The 20,208-nt window shown below is 34.6% G+C and overlaps 2 protein-coding genes across 6 annotated transcripts; one reads left to right on the forward strand and one right to left on the reverse strand.

Annotated features, from left to right (window-relative positions):
- Positions 1–8: 8 nt before the first annotated feature.
- Positions 9–14,375, forward strand: LOC106161716 (mitochondrial adenyl nucleotide antiporter SLC25A24-A). Of its 4 annotated transcripts, none has more exons than XR_015333407.1 (10): positions 9–274; positions 729–855; positions 4,524–4,611; positions 5,154–5,262; positions 7,086–7,244; positions 9,399–9,551; positions 10,042–10,152; positions 10,552–10,719; positions 11,164–11,405; positions 11,848–12,018. XR_015333407.1 is itself a non-coding variant. In XM_013538737.2 (10 exons), the coding sequence occupies exons 1-10, from the start codon at positions 86–88 to the stop codon at positions 12,027–12,029; spliced, it is 1,434 nt and encodes a 477-aa protein (XP_013394191.1). In that variant the 5' UTR covers positions 10–85; the 3' UTR covers positions 12,030–14,375. The 4 variants fall into 4 exon arrangements, 3 of the variants coding, with proteins under 3 accessions (XP_013394191.1, XP_013394192.1, XP_086864325.1); XM_013538737.2 differs by having other exon boundaries at positions 10–274; positions 11,164–11,311; positions 11,848–14,375; XM_013538738.2 differs by lacking the exon at positions 7,086–7,244 and adding an exon at positions 7,350–7,466 and having other exon boundaries at positions 10–274; positions 11,164–11,311; positions 11,848–14,375.
- Positions 14,376–14,386: 11 nt separating this feature from the next.
- On the reverse strand, positions 14,387–20,198 carry LOC106161714 (general transcription factor IIH subunit 4). Of its 2 annotated transcripts, XM_087008200.1 has the most exons (14): positions 19,934–20,187; positions 19,645–19,749; positions 19,284–19,415; positions 18,954–19,044; positions 18,573–18,667; positions 18,254–18,365; positions 17,973–18,041; positions 17,666–17,749; positions 17,293–17,431; positions 16,971–17,022; positions 16,583–16,661; positions 16,133–16,180; positions 15,564–15,704; positions 14,387–15,278 (listed from the first exon to the last, which is right to left on the reverse strand). In XM_087008200.1, the coding sequence occupies exons 1-14, from the start codon at positions 20,053–20,055 to the stop codon at positions 15,165–15,167; spliced, it is 1,383 nt and encodes a 460-aa protein (XP_086864326.1). In that variant the 5' UTR covers positions 20,056–20,187; the 3' UTR covers positions 14,387–15,164. The 2 variants fall into 2 exon arrangements, with proteins under 2 accessions (XP_086864326.1, XP_086864327.1); XM_087008201.1 differs by lacking the exon at positions 19,645–19,749 and having other exon boundaries at positions 19,934–20,198.
- Between the last annotated feature and the right edge of the window lie 10 nt (positions 20,199–20,208).

Below are 20,208 nucleotides of genomic sequence, written 5' to 3' on the forward strand. Positions count from 1 at the left end.
ACCAATCAAAACGGTCGAAGCTTTTTACTCCGTAGCACGAAATGTTGAAAACCAGACGAGTTCTGTCGAATAATCATATCTAGCAATGTCTTCATCTGCCCCCGAGGGGCAGGAATCAGTCTCGGAAGAAGAGGGGACGAGGTATCTCGAGCTCTTTGAAAAGTTGGATGTTAACAAAGATGGCAAAGTTGACATTGAAGACCTCAGTCGATCTCTTCGAGAGATGGAATCTTTCGAAAAACACTCTTGGGATCAGGTGCAGGATCACGCCAAGGTGGGTTAGCTTAAACACCTGTTAACACGGAATGTTCACAGAACACATTCGGGGAGAGGTGACACTTCAGTTAACTGGTGATTCTGAAACGCCAGTCTACGTCACAATGGCAATTTTATTCTAGTGATGTGATGGTGAACTGTGTAGTCCCTTGTAGAGGCCATGCTTCACTGACTTTTGTTTTGAGAAAATCATTATTAATTGAGTATGACACGAATGACAGTTCATTCATTTCTTTCTTTTAATGGGTCAAAAAAATGAGGTCGGTCTTTGAATGATGATTAGATCAGTTGAGAAAACAGTGTATATATGCATACTATTTGTCAATGATGTATTATCATTATTAAATATCAAGTAGTTCTATTGTTATTTTGACAGCAGCCACTTATAATGTATTATAACGTTTATGTTAAAATTTAAATGTAAATGTTTAATTTGTAATTTTCCATTTTAGAAAATATTTGACAGAACAGACTTAGATAAAGATGGTCACATTACATTCAAAGAGTTTGTCCGCTATCTCTCAGAACATGAAAAGGAACTCAAATTGGCTTTCCACAAGTTAGATGAAAACAGAGATGGTAAGTGGTTTGTAATGTAGTTGTATAGCCAGAAATCAGTATTGTTATACTATTGCTCATAAAACAGTGTGCTGCAGTGTAAGTATTAAAATATTTCACTCATTGCTCATCCAACTGACATCCATATTACTACTTATTCGGTACAAACAATGTGCAAGTAACTAATACTATAGGCAATAGTCTAGTATGAGGTTTGTGTAGTTCATAGACTTAAGTTATCAAGATAGATGTTGAAGTGAACATGTCTAAGCCACATGTTATCTCTTATTTTCATTCATGTTATCTGGTATCTTTTTTGCATTTCATTTATACATTTGATATTGTAGTTAATATTTGCAGTTAAACAGACTTCAGAGTCATGTCCCCTAAGGCTGTTGTAGGATGTTCTTGTGTATGAATTATGCACCAGTATCTAAAGATTTATGTCTTTTCAGTATGATGCAATTTATATTATACCATTGAACATTTTACCAAGGTATTCAGGAAGTAGAATTCCAAAGTGTTTTTTCACCAGCCTTAATTGCACTAGTTCCAGTAGTTACTATGCAGATTTATTAGGCTGGCAGATTAATACTCATTTTTTCAAGGTCACAAATTTAAATTTTATGCCAGTAAGTTCCATATCAATCTCATGTATACTTTGAGTACAAGAGAGTTAATGTCACAAGATTCAAAAGTGTCACATAGGCAGGGAAGAAATTGTCTATTAGTAGTACATGACAAATACTTGTTTGATTCTTGTAAAGAAAATACCTACAAGTTTCAGCATGAAATTTTAATCCATAATCAATGTTGGCTGTTTACCTTTAGCAAACTAACTGCTAAAGTCATGATACCTGCAACAAAGGAGAGTTTGATAGCCCAGATCCTGTATTGTTAAGATGGCATAACTGTATACTACAGGCTTGGAATGTCAAATACACGCTGGGCATTGTTATGTGCAGGGAATGAATGGGGTAAAACCTTGGAATTCTCTTGCTCTCACCTTCAAATCCACGAACTACAGATTTGTCCAACAGTAACAAACTTCGGTGTGACACCGACTTATTTCTTGGTGTATGTAGTAGGTACGTTTAATTTACCATTATAATCTTCCCCAAAAGTTGAAGATGATTTACCTTGGTGGAGATAATGCTAATTTCAAAATATAAGGAAGATCTGTGCCAGAAATGTCATATAGTAACTGTTGCTTACCCCAACTTGTAGATCTATGTACCTGACATATTTTTGTATTGATCTTAGTAAGAAGCTTTATCTTAACTCTGCTTTTCATTTCCTCTGTAGATAAAGGGTTATATGGCATATTGATTGCGGAGTGATATTTGCCTTTGTAGTTAGAATACTAATTTATATCAAGATACACAAACCCTGGGGATTACACCATGGAGGGTATGCAACTCCTAACGCCTGTCATGCTAAACTTTCTCCTCCATTGTTCAATCCAGATTATGCATTTTTAAAGCTAAGTGATTTTATGTGTAACAAGAAAATTTTCATTAAATTAATGACTGATAAGATGGTGAAAATGATAAAATCTTTGTCTTTGGTGTATTTTGCCAAAAGTAGTGGTTGCTGCATGAATTCCAGCAAGCTTGTCATCTAGTTTATATAAAATTTATAAAGTTGTGTTCAGTTCTCAAAATTTGAAATCAGTCATTTATTGCATATTACTTGTGCTGAATAGCATATAGAAATGTGATTATCTTGTTTATTTACAAATGAAAAGTTTCAACGTGGTATATTGCAGTAATTTCAATCTAGTGCCTGGAATTATAAACTGTGTACTTGTTCCTGACCTGATTTGAACTCGTGTTGAAGGCACTATGTTCACCACTTTTTCTGTATCCAGGACCTGAAATATGCATGCTTTGTCACAACCTTTTTTACAAAATGACTCTTCCTTTTTTACAAATTAGTGATAAATATGCCAATAAAATTATAAATTTATTGTCAGAATTCAAAGTCAAATATTTATTTGAGTAACATAAACTATTATATAAAGTGTTAAGGTGACCTCAGAAATGGTAACTCGCAGGTCATTGGTGCATTATCTTGTAGCACATGATCATGCAGTGATGCTAAGGTCACTGCAGTGAAATATTTCATTGGTCATCAGAGATAAAGGTCTTCCAGTTTGATGCGGAAGTCCAGATATATATAAATGAATTAAACAAGGCTACATAGAGCTGTGATGGTGACAATATCTTTAAAATTTAAAAAAGGTCATCTTCTGCCTCTGTGTCATTGTTAATAATAAAAATATGGTATTTTATCTGATTGCTGGCCTACTATAATATGAAATCACGCTGGCCTACTATATTATAAAATCATGCTACAGTTCGTATTATAAATATACTTTGTGTATTTTAGTAAGCATGTATTAGAACATGTAGGACCAGTAAGCTTTTATGTTGGTCTGATTGATCAAAAACAAAAAAAACTATACCTCTTGCAAAGTGAGCCAGCTCTTGTTCAGTTTTATCAACATGGGGATTGCTAAGTTATCCATTATTGCTGGGAAGCACTGAATTCTCAGCTGCACTAATACATAGTCTATGTTTGCATGGAATGTATCCAGATTGCAATTGCTGACTTGTCTAGGCAGACTCCCAGCAGCAGAGAAGGAAAATCTATGGGTTGTTAACATTGCAAAGGTTGTTTTGTGTGTTCAAGATGGATATGCCCTACTCAACCTTTCATCTCAACGTTATTTTACTTCCATCATCTGCAACAAGTCTTTTAATGAATTAAACAACTGTGTCCGTGTACCCATGTGGAGTGTTTCTAGATCAATATGACAGTTGGCCAGACACTAATTTTCCAGTTAAATCTATGTGTATTCTGCAAGTGCTTGAGGGAGGCATTAATGGATGAAATTGTTGCTTATGCAACCAAATTGCACTCTTTCGGGAATGCTGTAACAGTCAAGTATTTTTCAGATATAGGGGTCTTTTGGACTGCTGGAGTTTTAGGTCTGATAGTCTGTCAGCTTTTTTTTTCATCCATCTCTCAGTCAATCTGTCTGTCCGTACGTCTTTTTGTTAGCAGCAATAGCTTGGAATCCCAACCATATTTTTCTTTCTTTTTATTTTATTTTATTTATATTGTGTTTTTGCTTGACAATTAATTTTCTCATTTATAAATGTTAAGTTCTGAAGACTATGCTAGTACATCAGTAGTCAGGCAGCTGGCCAGCCAGTACAGGTGTGCTAGTACTATCAGGTTCTGTAAGTTAACAACCTGCACCTACCTCTACCCTCTGCCATGTACTTCTGTTTGTACTCCCAGGCCCTTCTTACCTCGGGCAGTATTTAACTTATCCAGTCTGTACAGGTATACTTTTAGAGGTCCTAACATGCAAATCAGTCTACATTTTTTGTATCCTTTTCATAAGTTATCCACAAATATGCCTTTTGTTGTTTAGTTAAGTTGGCTAGTTGGTTGTGTCATGCTCAAATGCTCCATTTAGGTGACTTCCATACACAATAGTTAGGCTTTTAACATTAAAAGTGAACTGGTCCAGATTAATGTATATCACTGGATGTGAAAAGGGCTACAAATCCATGACATTGAATCATTCAGTTTCTATCTGAAGTTTCTTATTAACTTTGTTTCATCATTATTAAAAAAGTTAATTTTAATCATTTGTTTTTTTTAATATATATTAGGTGTAATAGACTCCCATGAGATTCAAGCATCATTCAGAAAACTAGGCATTCATATAGACAGGGAGGAGGCCATGAAGTTACTGCACAGGTAGGCAGTCATTACTTATCGTATTGACATGCTGAAGAATAAAAGCTTTTGTGCATTTTTGGGCTGCATTGGTATAATGCTACATATTTGCAACTGGCACCTTGAACGATGATAAATAAGTTCTTAGATACAGGAAATCCTGACTGCTACAAGTTCAGTGTTGCTTAGAGAATATAGTTTAAAAGTACTTATATGCTTCAGTTGCAAGACCTCACTTATTTATTTTTATTTAACATTGCATTTTTGTTGAATTTTTGAAAGTAAAAGAAAAAATGCATGTCTCAAGTGCTTTGCCTGTCAGTGTCACTGTCAAGGGAAACAATAAGAAAAAACTGATAATTTTCAGGCCATTTTACATCTAGACATTTAATAGCAGCAAAAGTATTGGTTAGGTGCTGCTAAAATGAAAAAAAAATTCAGAACAAAGCTCATTTTTTTACAATCCAAAATTATAGAAAGGTATTTTCAATCCAGCCTGGTAAAATTCATTTAGTGTTGGTGAGCTGCATGATCACAAGAGAATATATATGGTCATATTTTAGGATGGACAAGGACAAAACCCTAAAAATCAACTGGGATGAATGGAGAGATTACTTAACCTTTCATCCAAACTCGGACCTTCATGATATCGTGCACTACTGGAGACACGGGGTAGGTATTATTGACATGAGCACAACTTCTTGAAGGTTTAGAAAATCATTTACAGTGCTTAATTCAGAAATGTTGAAATTATCCATGTCCTGCTGGTCATATCTGATAGATACGATAGATAGCTAGGATCAGTGAAAATTCTGCTCAATCGGTCCAAAGAACCAGTAACAGTTTTAAGAGCTGCCATTAAGAATTAATTGTCAGTCTGGCAAACAGGTCTTTGGTCCAGCAAACTTTTCATTCCTACAGGTCTGTACTAGTAACTGTTTTAAAATTTCCAGCATGTCTGGAACTCCTCTAATACAGGCACACGCTGTAACCTAAACTTGGTCCCTGTTTTTCAGTCAGTGGAAATTCAGGTTAAGTTGCATTCCTTCAACAAGAAGTTGAACCCCAGAGTTGCTAAACATGTTTTGATGACAAATATGACATTTAATTCTTGATATAGAATATCAGATATCAAAATAATCTTGATACATAAATAACTTTGGAATTTGGAATACATTATTTTTCAGAAAAAAACAGCACCTTAAAGTGTTTTTTTTTTTTCATTATTGAAAACATACTTTTGTTGCTGCTGATTAAACAGATGAAGGGTATTATTTTACTGAATTAGGGCAATGTTAAGATCTTAATATAATAATATGTTAAACTGCTATGAGATTTTAACATTTTGATCATTCTCTTTCTGGGGACAATGGCTATCACGATTCCCCTTTTATCCTGTTGTTAAATGAGGCATAATCCTTTATAAACCATGTATTATGTGTACTGAACAAATAGATTTGTTTACCTGTTTATAAAGGTCATTTACAGTCTCAGATTCAGTATTTTATTAATGTCCACAACCAGTACATTGCTGACGTAGATAAGTAGAAAGAATTAAGTCACCGTGACATAGATACCCAGTACAAAGCGGAAACCATGACTTCATGGAAATGCTATTTTTAGGAGAGATATCCTCATACTTTAGTGACGTCAGTCAGTTATCATGCCTCTCCCACACAAAAAAGTAGGTCACACTCCATTCACATGTTAGTACACACTGAACAGCATACAGCATGGATGGAATGGAGATAGGACTGGATTATTTTGACTCTTCTTCTTATGTAGTGGCTTTATTTTTGTTGAGGTTGAACAGGGAAAAATTAAAAATGGTAGGTTTTGTTAAAATTCTCTATTATTTATTGTATACTTAGTTGTAGTACATGTATTTGGTTTCAATATTGTGTGAAACTTTTGTTATAAATAGTATATTCAGGAAGATAAGTCTCACTGAATTTTTTGGTGATATATCCTTTTTCAGGAGAAACAAGATTTTCTTTCACTTATCTAGTTTTTAAATGTTTCTCTTTCCTACATTTGTTCAAATTTTATTTGTTTTATTTCAGAACGGTGCAAAATTAAGTAGTTATCTTATTTAAGGCTCACTCTCTAACATGTGGCAAGTAAGCTAAATGTTGAATTTCCCCTCCACATTTTTATTGATATTTTGGCACTGTCCACCGCCTAGGCACATTTGACCATTTGAAATCTTTCTCAAACCCTTTTCTCACATTTTGATGAACACCTATGTCTCTCCTTATTCTGTTAACCTTATATATAAATAAGTTGTGAAAACGAGAAACAGTTTCTCCATTCTTTAGATGACATGCAAACATGTCTGTCCAATAGTAAAAGTTTGAGTGAGTCCTAATGTATTCATTCAAAATTTGAAAAGCTGAATCTACCTTTTGATTATAGTGTCTGTCAACAAGATCACCCTTTAAAAGCCTAAATGGAAAAAAGAGATTCATTTGCAAGGTTTGCTATTTCCCTTCAAGTTTATAGACTTTGGTGAAGACAGATTAGTTCCTGATGATTTCACAGAAGAGGAAATGCAGGAAGGGGTATGGTGGCGACACCTGGTGGCAGGGGGTGCTGCAGGGGGGTTGTCGCGGACGGTCACAGCCCCCATCGACAGGTTAAAGGTGCTACTGCAGGTGAGCACAGGAACCGTTTGTTGGTGCCGTTGAATTAACGCACTTCCGTTTTTTATTATTTTTTTCATATTAACCCATGACTGTTGATACGCGTCGCGTGTCAAGGTTATTCCAATGGATATGCATGGTGGATGGTGGCGGCACCTAATGGCCGGAGGTGCTGCGGGCATGGTGTCCAGGTCAATTACTGCTCCTATAGATAGGTTGAAGATCCTACTTCAGGTAGTGTGCCCCACTGGGCAGTTTTAAATTTTTTTTCCACTCCTTTGTTGTACATATATTTGAAATACTATAGTTGAAATGTTTGCTGGGAGTGACAATATTTACTGCTGCTGGTTGGAAGAAAAAGGATAATGTAAGCTTGGCAGTTATTTGGGAAAACGTATTGCCTTTGGTTGAATTGTTGATTGGAAAACCACCTCTGGGTAAAGGGTATATGCATGAGCTTTTATTATGTGATGCACACAATGTATGCTTTTAAATGGGGTGTTCCCAATATAAATACCTGCCTATATAGATCATATTTGATGTGCAGTAATTTGTATGATATATATATTATATTATGTATATTTATACATTACCACCAGGTGTCTCTGGTGTATAAGCTGCAATAAACTTCACTATATTTGTACTGCTTTTTTATATCAGCTAGCATGTAGCCTTTGTGCATGTGATTTTTCTCTCCCAGCATGAGATTTTCACCCACTTGAATAATGTTGTGCCTTTTAGCAAAGTACCTCACATTGTTTCTATAGATAAGTAGAAGTTGTGAAAAGTATACTAGCTTTGCAAACATGTCTTGTTACCCTACATAGAGAGTAATGTAGGCCTCGTTTTCACCTCAGCTATAATGTAATTATAAAATTTAGTTTAGATCTTAATTTTCTGCTTTTCTTTCCGCTTTCTCTAAATAAATGATCTTTAGTAATATCTTTTAGAAATGGTGATAAATAACAACTGCATGTATTGATTTGTGTGAAAACAGTTGCGAATGCTATTTTGAATTTAGCAATGTGCATTATGTACATGGATAGGCTAGAAACTTTATCTGGTTTGCTTACTTATTATACAACATATTTAGAACTACTTGATTTAGATTGAAATAGATTCCTGCATGGCAGATCCAATTATATTGCATATTACGCACCTCAAAACTCCTACTTGTTCATAGAGCCTGGAGATAATACAGATTGCACTATAGATGGCAGCACCTGACTGTCACATTTTTTTCCCCTGCCTATCTTTTTTGCATAGTCAATGCAAAAGGTGGCAGCACGTGCCACCACCACCACCATCTATCCAAGGTAAAGCTTTTATATTCTCTTCTAAACTGAACTGAAGGCTATGAAACAATCTTAGGTGCAAAATTATGATGATAATTCCTTATCAAACTGTTGAATTCTCTTTGGATAATATTTTTGATTTCTTATGGAAATATTTTGCTGGTGCATTTTATTTTCAAATGGAAATTTATTTGCCATGTGTAGTTTAATTGAATATTTTCTTTTAGGTGAAGGATTCTATCTGTAATTTATGTAAAAATGATTTTCTCCTTATGGGTTATTATTACTAACACTTGTAATTTCACCATTCCTTTAGATATTACTTATAGCACTCATTGAATTGTATGTTGACAAAATATTATACCATACCTAAGTTAACATGATCTAATAATTATTGATTTATTATTTAATGGTGCAAAACCTTTGTTTTTATCTTTTTGATTTATACTTATTTTATTATTCCAAAATTTCCTTTGAAATTAGTGTGATTTGTTTTGCATTGTTTTTAGTTGCAGTGGTTTGAATGAGCTCTTTTCTTATTTTTGAAGATTATCTTTGGTTTGATCTATGTATTAAATGTACAATTTTTTGAAAGTCTAAATGAAAAAGTCATTCCTTTTTGTTAAATATTTTGCAAAAGTGCTGATTTGTTTGGTATAAATTTGAATTTAAATATTTCATTTGTTCAATTTTGATAGTTCTTCAACCTTATTTCTCAATCACATTGAAAGTGTGCATGCCATTAGCAGTAGTATATAGGTATATTTTAATTCATGGCACCATGGCATAATTTTAGTCAAATTGTTTTGTTTCATTATGTTTCAGTTTTTGTACTGATTTTTATTGATTAATTAATTTATTTATTTTGCAGGTATATAGTACAAATCAGAACAAACTAGGTGTATATAGTGGATTTAAGCAGTTATATAGAGAAGGAGGTGCCAGAGGACTGTGGAGAGGAAATGGAATCAATGTCTTAAAGATTGCCCCAGAATCTGCAATTAAATTCATGGCATATGAACAGGTGAAAATTTTAAAGCAGCAAAAGAGTGAAACTATTATTTTTCATAGATGGAACCAGCTCCTATGGGACCATTGATGAATGTATTATGAGATGAACAGTTTAACACGTCTCCTCTTGGCTTCTAGTAGAATTTTTTAAAAAGCTGATGATTATACATGTACATTGAAAACAAGGGGAGGCGTGTTAGTCTACTAGTTCAATTGCATTCAGCGAGAGCCCCTGCAGAGTTGGAATGATATACATAGAACAATAGTTTCATTGGGAGTGGTCCCAATGTGTGGACTTTTGTTTTTAGGAATAGCTTGAATATTAGATATTTATTATATCATGTGGCTTCCATTTAAAACATTGCAAACGTGACGTTTTTTAAATGGAAGACACATGATATAATAAATATGTTATACGTGAGTATTGATATTTGTAGTATATGACAAACAAAATTATGATTTTGGGAAAAAAAATGACTAAATTTTTTGTTGTTGTTTTCCAGATAAAGCGTAGCTTCAAAGATCCATATAGTGGAGAGATAGCACCAGTCCACAGGTTTATATCTGGTTCTTTGGCTGGAGCTGTGGCACAGACAATTATATATCCCATGGAGGTAAGAATTGGGCCATGTACGCCCACCAAACAACACAATCTCTTCCCATGGAGGCAAGAACTGCAAAAGACAGTGAACACCCACCAAACATTGTCTCAACTAACTCAATCTCTTCCCATGGAGGCAAGAACTGCACAAAACAATGTACACCCACCAAACATTGTCTCAACTAACACAATGTCTTGTGCTGTAATGTATTGCCTCATTGATGTCATAGTTGATAACCTTTCCTGTCTGAATTTGTTGAATGTTTTGAGGTAACATTTCGTACATCAGTCCTCATACAGCTCATACTTTGCCTGATGCACACTTTTCAATGAAAATATTGGGACAACAGTTTTGTGGAAAGAAATCTGTAGCTTAATTTTTGTTTGTATAAGTTCTGTGTTCTGTTTCTAGGTCATAAAAACAAGACTGGCCCTGGGTAGAACTGGAGAATATAGTGGAATTGTTGACTGTGTTTCTAAAGTGGTCAAACACGATGGTGGGATGTCTTTATATCGGGGGTACCTACCAAATCTGGTTGGGATCTTACCCTACGCAGGGATAGATCTGTTTATTTATGAGGTGAGTTCAAAAATGACTTTGCACTGTTAATTTTAAACTATATTCAATATGGTCAATATAGTTTTATTTTGCTTCATGAACTTGAGTTTTAGAGATAATAATTTTACTTAGGAACAAATTATTCATGAAAGAGCTATGTTTCCCCCTTGTCACAAGAGCATCATCAAATACTACCCTGAGTGAGAATGGTTCACAAGTCTTACTACCAACATCCAATGTCTTGTGAGTATTCATCCTTGTTATGCTTTTGTGATAAAAGTGAAATGTAGCAGTTTTATAGATAACTTGTTCCAAAGTAAGTTATTATTATTATCACTAAAATGTCAGTAAATAGAACGGTAAAAAGAAATCCTTGAACCATGAACAATCCAATGGATTTTTTTTTTTTTTTTTTTGCTTCTGTTTCTTAATTTTTTTACACCAGTTTTCATGTTTTCTCTATAGACATTAAAAAGTAAGCATAAAGCCTGGTACCCAGACCACCAAGACCCCTCCATCATCTTCCTCCTCTTCTGTGGTGCTACCAGCTGCTCGTTTGGACAGCTTTGTACATATCCCCTGGCATTAATACGAACCAAACTACAAGCCAAAGGTGAGCAGATATTATAATAGCATTGATACGAACCAAACTACAAGCCAAAAGTAAAAAGATGTTGCATTGATACAAACCAAATTACAAGCCAAAGGTATGAAAATGTTAAAATAGCATTACGATGAACCAAACGCCAAGCCAAAGGTAGAAAAATATGGTACATTTATCAATACAAACCAAATTACAAGTCAAATGTTAGGAGATCTTATAAAAGCATTAATAGAAACCAAACTACAAGGCAAAGGTAAGAATATATAGCTGGTAACATGGAAAACAGTTAGTTTAGTGAGGCAAACGAATATTGCAGATAAACACAATTTCAGTATTAGCTGCTGATTGAAGAAAAGTTACTACTTTATTGTTTGTTTTGTAGCTAGACTTCTAATTTTGATTAAAATGGCAGCTATTAGCAAGTGTTGAAACATTTGAAAGTAGTACAATGTGTATGGTGCAAATTTGAAAGTAATACGAATATTCTTCTTAGCAGGTTTAATCTGATTATTGTGGCAACAATTTCTTTTAAATTATTATTTCAGGCAAGCTTGGAGGAAAGAAAGACAGTTGGATAGGTTTAGGCAGGACAATTGTGAAAGAAGAGGGATTCTTAGGACTCTATAGAGGAATTATCCCCAATTTTGCCAAGGTGTTACCAGCAGTCAGCATCAGCTATGTCACTTATGAACATGTACGGAAATTGCTAGGGGTAGATATGTCATAGCTTTCTGATCACATGTCAGCTTTATTTATGATCATTTAAAAACCTGCAGCAGACGCTAAGCGGGGAATTTGACGATTCCTTTCATGTCAACAGTCAGCTTCATGTACAACCACATAAAAACAATATTTTGGGAGGTTTGATGATGACCAGTATGTATTATAACCTCCTGGATACGCACACAGCTGTCATGTGACCAGTTACAGCCAATGGGATGTAAGCTTCACATTCTCTGCAGGACTGCCTTTAGAGTGATATTGACATTGCATTTTCTGGTGTTTTAAGTGATTTTTTTTTCTTACATTCAGCCATCAGTGTTTTTTGATGTCATTTGTGGCTTACAGAAGACAATCAACTTGCTCATAGTTCTCTTTCTGGGAATAGATGCAGCCAGTTTGTCAACAGATTAAAAAAAGGGACTGCCAATAACAAAAGTGACTGATATTTATATCAAATACTTAAAAAAGGTGCACAAATAAGAATCAGTGCTCAGAGAAAAGGGATTTAGATAGGGTTGACTGGACTCCCTCAGTACCACTAGAGTGCAACAAGGAACTTGTTATACTGTGGGATGCAGGACGCAATGCTCTTTGTCCATATTAATGTGATATTTTGTTAATGTTCAGAGTTGTTGTTTTAAAGAATAATGACCAAGGACTTGAGAATGAGTATTACTCATTTGTCATTGAACTTTGAATCTTGCAGTGTAAATCTTCTTTGCATGTGGTCTGTATCTTGTTCTATTTCAGTCCTCATCAGTGTTAAATATTCTGTAGATGTGATGCAAGGGAGTTCTCCGAGTCACGTCAGTGAGACACATTTTGTGCAATACTTGCCAGTTTTATATCTCTCTTTAATAACTGAAGTTCTTTTCATATTGAAAGGCACCTAACTATAAATATATATGTAGTACTAAATTGAGGGTACTGTATAGAAAATAATAGGATTAGTCAGAGTTAGGCAAATATTACACAAAATGTGTGCATCACTGACGCCATTCAGAGAACCCTTTTCTTTTTGGAATGACCCGTGAATGAATTGTTGACTGATGTTTATCTGTTAGGTTTGGCAAACTACATCCCAAATGATTGTGTCATGCTAATAATTCTCATTGTTTGTTCATCATTTACTTATTCTATCAAATATGAGAGGTACTGTAACAATTCTAGTTGAATGTAGCTTAAAGCTTTAAGTAATTGACTCATCTTATAAGGTAAACAGTTTTTCCCCTAGTTGTTTTAATTTATTACCCCTCTCTAAATGTAATAGATGCATTTTAGTAAAATTTTCAGACTGGACCAGAAGTTGGTTAACTTAGAAACAATTAGTTTTTGGTGGTGATCCTTCAATCAATGATCAAAAATGAAAATTCAGCTGCCTTGGCAAAGGTCTACTGACAAGTGTTTTCTACTCGTCATTTAAATAATCATTGCTTCTTTGTTGTGCAATATAGTGCCATACTTGGTCCACCCAAGGTTTGTGTGCGTTTTGCATTTAGAATCAAAATTTTTTGTCTTATGAGTAAGAGCAATTTGATGAAAGTTAATGCATCTTCTGACAGAGCAGGCTTTGGCTTTTTTCCCCAATTATATTTGTCAGAACTTATCTTCTTCCCCATTCCGCTTCCCATTGTAAATGTTGACAATTTTAATTATTGTGGTCGACTTAACTGTAAATTTTAAGTAGTAAATCTTTAACGAAAATGATTATTTACCTATTTTTCTGAAATCTTAGTAATCAACAAAAAGATTACCAGTTCCTGATAATGATGAAGACAGTGGTTGCATTATATGTGAGGTGTGAACCAGAAAGCTCTATCAGCTTTAAATAAATACCAAATATTTCAGCACAAAAAATACTGTCATTTGACAGGGATCAGACTCCAGAATGTGGAGTATATCTGCTGGTGAGGTTATTATTAATGTAGTAAAAAATATGCATTTAAAGTTAGAAAACTTGGACTAAAAAAAATCATTATCTGAGCACTTAGTAGTGCGACTTGAACACTATGGCATACAGCTGGTTAAAATATAACTTTGACATAGAAAAATCTTAGGGCACTGCACTTTTATGCAGGAGAGATGTTGAGACTGTAAAAAGATACATAGATATATTTTAATCTGTTGAACATTATATTGTCATAAGGTCTGGGTTGAACTGAGAGGCCGAATGCAAGCTTCTTGCAGGATGTGGAAGGTTGTGCATCCACCTCTCATTTATTTATATATATTTTCTCTCTGTGAAATGATGTATGAATGGAAGTTGTAATTATGTTTATTGTGATCTTTCCACAGTATGATCACTTACTTTTTTTATACTTTCATTGATGAATAAAATGTTATGAAGTAAGTATTGTCAGCTGAAAAGTCAAAATTAAATTGTTTTAATTTAATTCTGCTTCAAAATTTTATAAAAAACAACCTGAACTAATTTCCTTCCATCTGATTCTGCTATTTCATTTGCAGTGACCTGTTTTTAAATTGCGCCAAAATATTCAGTAATACAACTAAAAATCAATTTGGGAACAAGCCCAACTTAACCAATTTCATTCAGCTGTTTGTTTGGAAGAAAGTAAACAATGCCCTGAAAGTTCAAACATCTTTTGTGAAAACATTTTACAACAACTCTATCACAAAAAGTTTGAAAGTTTGATACCATCTGAAAAAACAAATCTGGTAGCATCTAAACAAGTCTGAATACAAAAATATGCTGTTTGGACAGCATACATTGTGGTTTGGTCCAATGAGACAACTATTCGTTTTGACCATTCATCTGTTAAGATGGCATGCAGGCATTCTTATGACATGCATGACATGGCATGCATGGCATTCTTATGACAAAGGATTAAATGGAAGAGTTTCATCTTCTGGATGACTCAAATGTTCCATCATTTCCTTCAAAAAGGCTGGCATTCACTTACAGCTTACAGGGTATAAAATTTCCCTAATGTTTTATTTGACTTCCATCTTCACCTATGATGTTCTTGTCTTGACTCTTAGCGCCATCTACCAGTGCATTAAATCAACATATTGTAATGTATAGGATCATACAGTGGCTTCCTGGCGCCGCCTTGGGAGCCACAGAAGACTCCTGCTGCCATCTACTGGTGTTTTCATCCAATATTATGTACAGCTTATGCTAGCTATTACTGGACCTCTGTCTTTTCCAGAATTTTTTAACATCATCATGGCCACCTCTTGTCACAACCATTGTTCTTTTTTGTGGGTTTTCCCACACTAACACATCAATATCCTGAAATGATTAAAACAGAAGATGAGAGACAATGACACACACACGTGCACAAATTATGTATTTGATACATTTTCAATACATTTTACTTATTTAAGAAGTCTATATTCTAACTATTAAAACATCAGCACTGGTATATTTTTATTACATTTCACTTACTTCAAAAGTCTATGGTCTTACTGTTAAAATATCAACACTGCTGCAGTGCAAGGAAATTGGAACTGCCTGTAACATACTCTGGCAATCTGTTCACACTCTTAAATCTAAAAACACATGATATTCACTTACTCTAGCATAGTCCCGTAACAACTCAAAGTCAGTCTGTGATAGGAATTGATTATAGAGGACCCCATCTGTGAACTTGAACCTGTCCCTCTCCAGTTCCCAGAGGCGGATCTGATCTGTGATGGTGGAAGGTATCACTGGGTTCTGCAAAAAAAATCCACACATACCCATAAAACTGGATGAAGTGATATATTTCAATGCTGTAAACTTTTTTATTTTTATTTGACAAAGATGACAAATTAACGCTGTAAACTTTTACTTGATGAAGATGACAAATTTCTTTTTGGCATATAGATAAAATGCACATTGCTTCATGAACCAGCTTCTTTATAATGACATTATCATATTATACTATATTATTATTATTATTATTATTATTAGACCATAACCTTTTTGTAAATAATGTGCTAGGACTAAAAAAATTATCACAACACAGCAAGCACTCCCGTAATGCTGTTATAATAGCAAGTAGCAGGTCCATTCACATTTGAGTTTCACATGTCAGGTGTAAATGCATAAATGATGGCACATTACGTGGCTTATAGCCTGGCAAGTTTTGTTAGACCACAAACCTGTTTCAGTGACTCTGGGTGGGCGTGGCTACGGAGAAAGTTGATTATCTGAAAAAATGTAGCAGGTAATCAAAAAAATACTAAACAAAGGGACTATCTGTAAATAAAAATTAGGTTAACTGAAAATAAAGAACAGTTACTTCTCAATATCTTAGTTCTAAGCTTTTAGCTAAATTTAAATCTCTTCATCAAAATGATTCATTATAAAATCAATTAACCTACTCCCTGAACTTAAATTTTGTCCACTCAAAGGTAAGGGACTAGAAAAATTGATTTTGCCAAATGTGGCAGAAAGGTGGATAAGATAAGCACAATTTTAGTGAATTCTATAAACAATTTTGAGATAATCCTAGTACTTGATATACATGAGGTAAAGCAGATACATTAGAGATGATAATGATGTTACATTGTGGTAGATGTGACAGTAATCAGCACAACTGCTGCAATCACCTGTTCTGCTGATATCCCACTCATCAGTGCCTGCCGCACACTATCCCGGGTTACCTGAGCAACTACAAAATTGGGAAATCTGAAATAATTGAAAAATGTTGTTTAAATTGAAATTTAAAGTAATACCTTTCTGTAAGCTATATTTACTGAACATATCTTTTGTAACTATATTACATTTTACATAAAGAACTTGTCAACTCTTACTTGTAAACATGTTCTCAGTTTTTTTTATAAAAGTTAAGTTAGAAGAATGCCAAGTATCAAATATATGTTTTAAATCTTCTTCCAAACAAAAGCAATAACTATTCATTTCTCCTACTTCGTTGACATTTTAAATTATGACCTATTTATATTACATTTTCCCCATTATGCCAGTCAAGTCACCTACCTGTACAGCATTTCACAGAACAATGCCAGCAATGCATATTGTAAAGAAGACTCTGGAAATAAAAAAAATATCCAAAATTAATACTACTCTTTTAGAAAAATATTAACAACCTATAATCACTAGTCACTGTCAGAACTAGCTTAGATGTAATACAGTTTGTGTAAAAAGAACATTAACGCTTTCATTTTGCTGTATGAAGAAGACTTCAGAAGTAAGGTTTCTTAATTTTGTGTACCACTTTGCAAAACTCAACTAAGTCTTTGTCATTAATCATTTGAAACATTTATAGGAAAATCCATTCACCCTGTAGTTGGCCTATTACCTGTATAAGCATACACTCTGTAATTCGTCTCTACCACAATATAGCCAGGTCTGTGCATATCTGTAGCAGTGCTGGTCTTGGACACTCCTGTGGCCAGGTTTACGGCCAGCCTGGTGGGATAAAACCTCTGTGCCTTTCTCTGGAGAATAATTGAATTACGAGAGGTGTTATTTCATGTATTATTAATCACCATAAAACACAAAAGAATATTAGTGCAACTGCTTCCTTCTGGAAAAAAGTAAATGCTGTCCATAAAAACAGATCATAAAATGAGCTTTTGAAGTCAACCTGCCTATCTAATGTTTCATTATAATTTTGATTTGTTTTACAGTGAGTGGTATTTTAATGCCATTTACAAAATGTGACATCTCACCTTTCTCTGAAACACAAGACCAAATTCTCTGAGATGCTGCAGAAATTTAAGCTGGGATTCACTCATTCCTTCTGTGGAGTAATCCTGAAACAAAGGTTAAGTTAAGCATTTTTTTTTTCAGAAATGAGAACATGGGATCTTCATACTATGTTTATCTTTGTTCAGTCTATCAATGTGGTACCAAAACTACATGCAAAAAGAAACTTGAAATAGCTGAATACACATCAACAAAACACAATATAACCTGCCAACATATAAATTAAATTAAAATTAAAAAAAAAAAGACAAACTGAGTGAATGGTGTTACCTTTCCTAGTGTGGAGAAACTGAGCTGGAAGAGGAAAGATAGGGCCTCCACAATGTCCATGCCTCTGGACTGGAAGACAAAACATTAACAAATTACTTAAATACATCTGTTGTTATGAGTCACACATAATATAATTTAGTTTGAGTCAATATTGTGGTAGATGTGACGATGAGTCAATATTGTGGTAGATGTGACAGTGAGTTTATATTGTGGTAGATGTGACTGTGAATTAATATTGTGATAGATGTGACAATATCACCATCACAAGTCCAGGTGTATACCTCCACAGTGTCCAGATACTGTAGCATGAAGAACCAGACTTGGGAGGCTGTGTCCATCAGAAGAAACTGGAACCCTGAGGCTGTGATCATTGGCTGGGAGTCACTCTCATCACTGTGTAAGATAATAAAGACATAAACTATAAGGCCTTGCACACTGACAAAAACAGAAAAAATACACAAAAATTCATTTTCAGATAAAAAAAAAAAAACATTAAAATTTTAAATAATAACAGTGCTCCAAAATCAAGCTAAGCTTAGGACACATTTAGAATGCTGTCAAATAAATGGTCTGACATGATTATTATTATCCTCTACTTACACTCTCATGAGGTCACCATGTAGCAGAATATCCACCACATCTCTACTGACTCCAGACACTGCTTCCTTGGAGGCCACCATGAAGTGAAGGACACACTGCAAAGATAACACTCAGACAGTGAGTATCAAATGACAACATGGGGCATATATGGTTTTATAATAATGCACATGACATGACATAATCCTACGTATCCTAACCGTAATTGCTTTAAAACTGATTAGGGAAAGCACCTGATGTGAAATGATAAGATTATATAATGTCCAGACCAGGATTGTGTAAGTGTGCCAACATGAAGGTTTTAAAAATTATTTCAGAGTAACATGTCCAACTGACTAATCCCGGGCATATGTACAATATTCTGACATTTTATCTAACCCTTACCTCCCACCTCTCCATTGCATAACTGTCAAGGAATGGGATGTCTTTGGCATATTTATCTGGTTCAAGTATTGCACTGGTCCAAGAGGTGCCACTGGAAAGATATTGCAAAATTTATTAAGTGAATAGCAGACTGGCAATACTCCACTGTAATACTAATTTACAGAACTTTTTAAAAACTCTTTCTCAAAGCACAATTACCAATTCCATAATATAAAATCCTTGTACGTTCCATAATTTAAACAATTCTTTAAATCATGGTTGGCCATCAAAAACCAACAGTCATAGTCCCATACTTCCTTTCATTTACAACTAAGCTTAATTCAGGCTTACCCTCCTAATAATGCTGTTTTCAGATTCCATCTGTATGTTTCATTGAGCATCCAACCTGTTAGTCCCCCAGGGAGCTGGTGGTTCTGCCACACCCTTAACTCTGACAGCACCTGGCAGGCTTGCTGATGTTCTCTGGAATACGTCAACATGTAACATATCATCTCATAGCATATAGCCACAAGCTAGAACATCATTTACAAGAAAACTCCAGTAATTAAAATAATTTTACAAGCTTTGTGTGGGGAAATTCCTTCTGAAAGCAAAACTACAACACCTAAAGGTTTACAGAGATCTAAATTCTTGGCATGTTTCTTGAGCCATTGTGTTAACTCTGTGGTGCCTTTCCTGTTTATCAACTTACTCCTGGTGTTTATTCTCTACCCATGAAGACACAACAGCTTGGGGAACTGGTTGCTCCACAAACAAAATCCTCATTACATAGTGTCTGGCTAGACAGGGGAGCTCCCTGGAAGGGTTTCAATGGAGAACAATTGTTAATTACAACAAGTGCAATTGGTAATGATATTTATAATTATTGCACTAGCTGAAGGAACAAACGTCAGAATCATCTGAAGCTGTAATTTGTGACTAGTTTAATGTTGCCTTTATGGTACTCTTCAAGTCTTGTGATTTTGTAATCAAGACCCTACCTGAACACTGCTAAGCATGTTGCTGGGTAGCTGTAGAGTCTGTTGAGAATGCCTGGGCTCAAACTTCCCAAATAATCATGCAAATCCTTACTAACTATCTTTCTCGTGCTCAGAGTTGCCATTTGCTTTATTTTCTAACCTCCACCTGAAGAAAACAAGATAGGCTTTAGCTTTTAGTTTTACCTTACGAACCAGATTTAATTTTAAGAAGACAACTTCCAAAATCATTCACAGATTTGTTCTTCTTATCAGAATTTTACATTTACTTAATGCTT

This window comes from Lingula anatina, chromosome 3 (genome assembly GCF_051362555.1).
Source record: "Lingula anatina isolate TDL-2025a chromosome 3, LinAna3.0, whole genome shotgun sequence".
Taxonomy (NCBI): Eukaryota; Metazoa; Brachiopoda; class Lingulata; order Lingulida; family Lingulidae; genus Lingula; species Lingula anatina.

What these genes read in the sequence shown, in the direction of transcription:
- LOC106161714 (XM_087008200.1), bottom strand. Translation starts at nt 20,055, where the DNA reads ATGGCAACTCTGAGCACGAGAAAGATAGTTAGTAAGGATTTGCATGAT. An exon ending in GTAGAGAATAAACACCAGGA is followed by an intron (nt 19,416 to 19,644) that starts GTAAGTTGATAA and finishes GACGTATTCCAG; the next exon opens with AGAACATCAGCAAGCCTGCC. An exon ending in GTCTTGTGTTTCAGAGAAAG is followed by an intron (nt 17,432 to 17,665) that starts GTGAGATGTCAC and finishes ATTATTCTCCAG; the next exon opens with AGAAAGGCACAGAGGTTTTA.
- LOC106161716 (XM_013538737.2), top strand. Translation starts at nt 86, where the DNA reads ATGTCTTCATCTGCCCCCGAGGGGCAGGAATCAGTCTCGGAAGAAGAG. An exon ending in GTTAGATGAAAACAGAGATG is followed by an intron (nt 856 to 4,523) that starts GTAAGTGGTTTG and finishes AATATATATTAG; the next exon opens with GTGTAATAGACTCCCATGAG. An exon ending in CAATTATATATCCCATGGAG is followed by an intron (nt 10,153 to 10,551) that starts GTAAGAATTGGG and finishes TTCTGTTTCTAG; the next exon opens with GTCATAAAAACAAGACTGGC.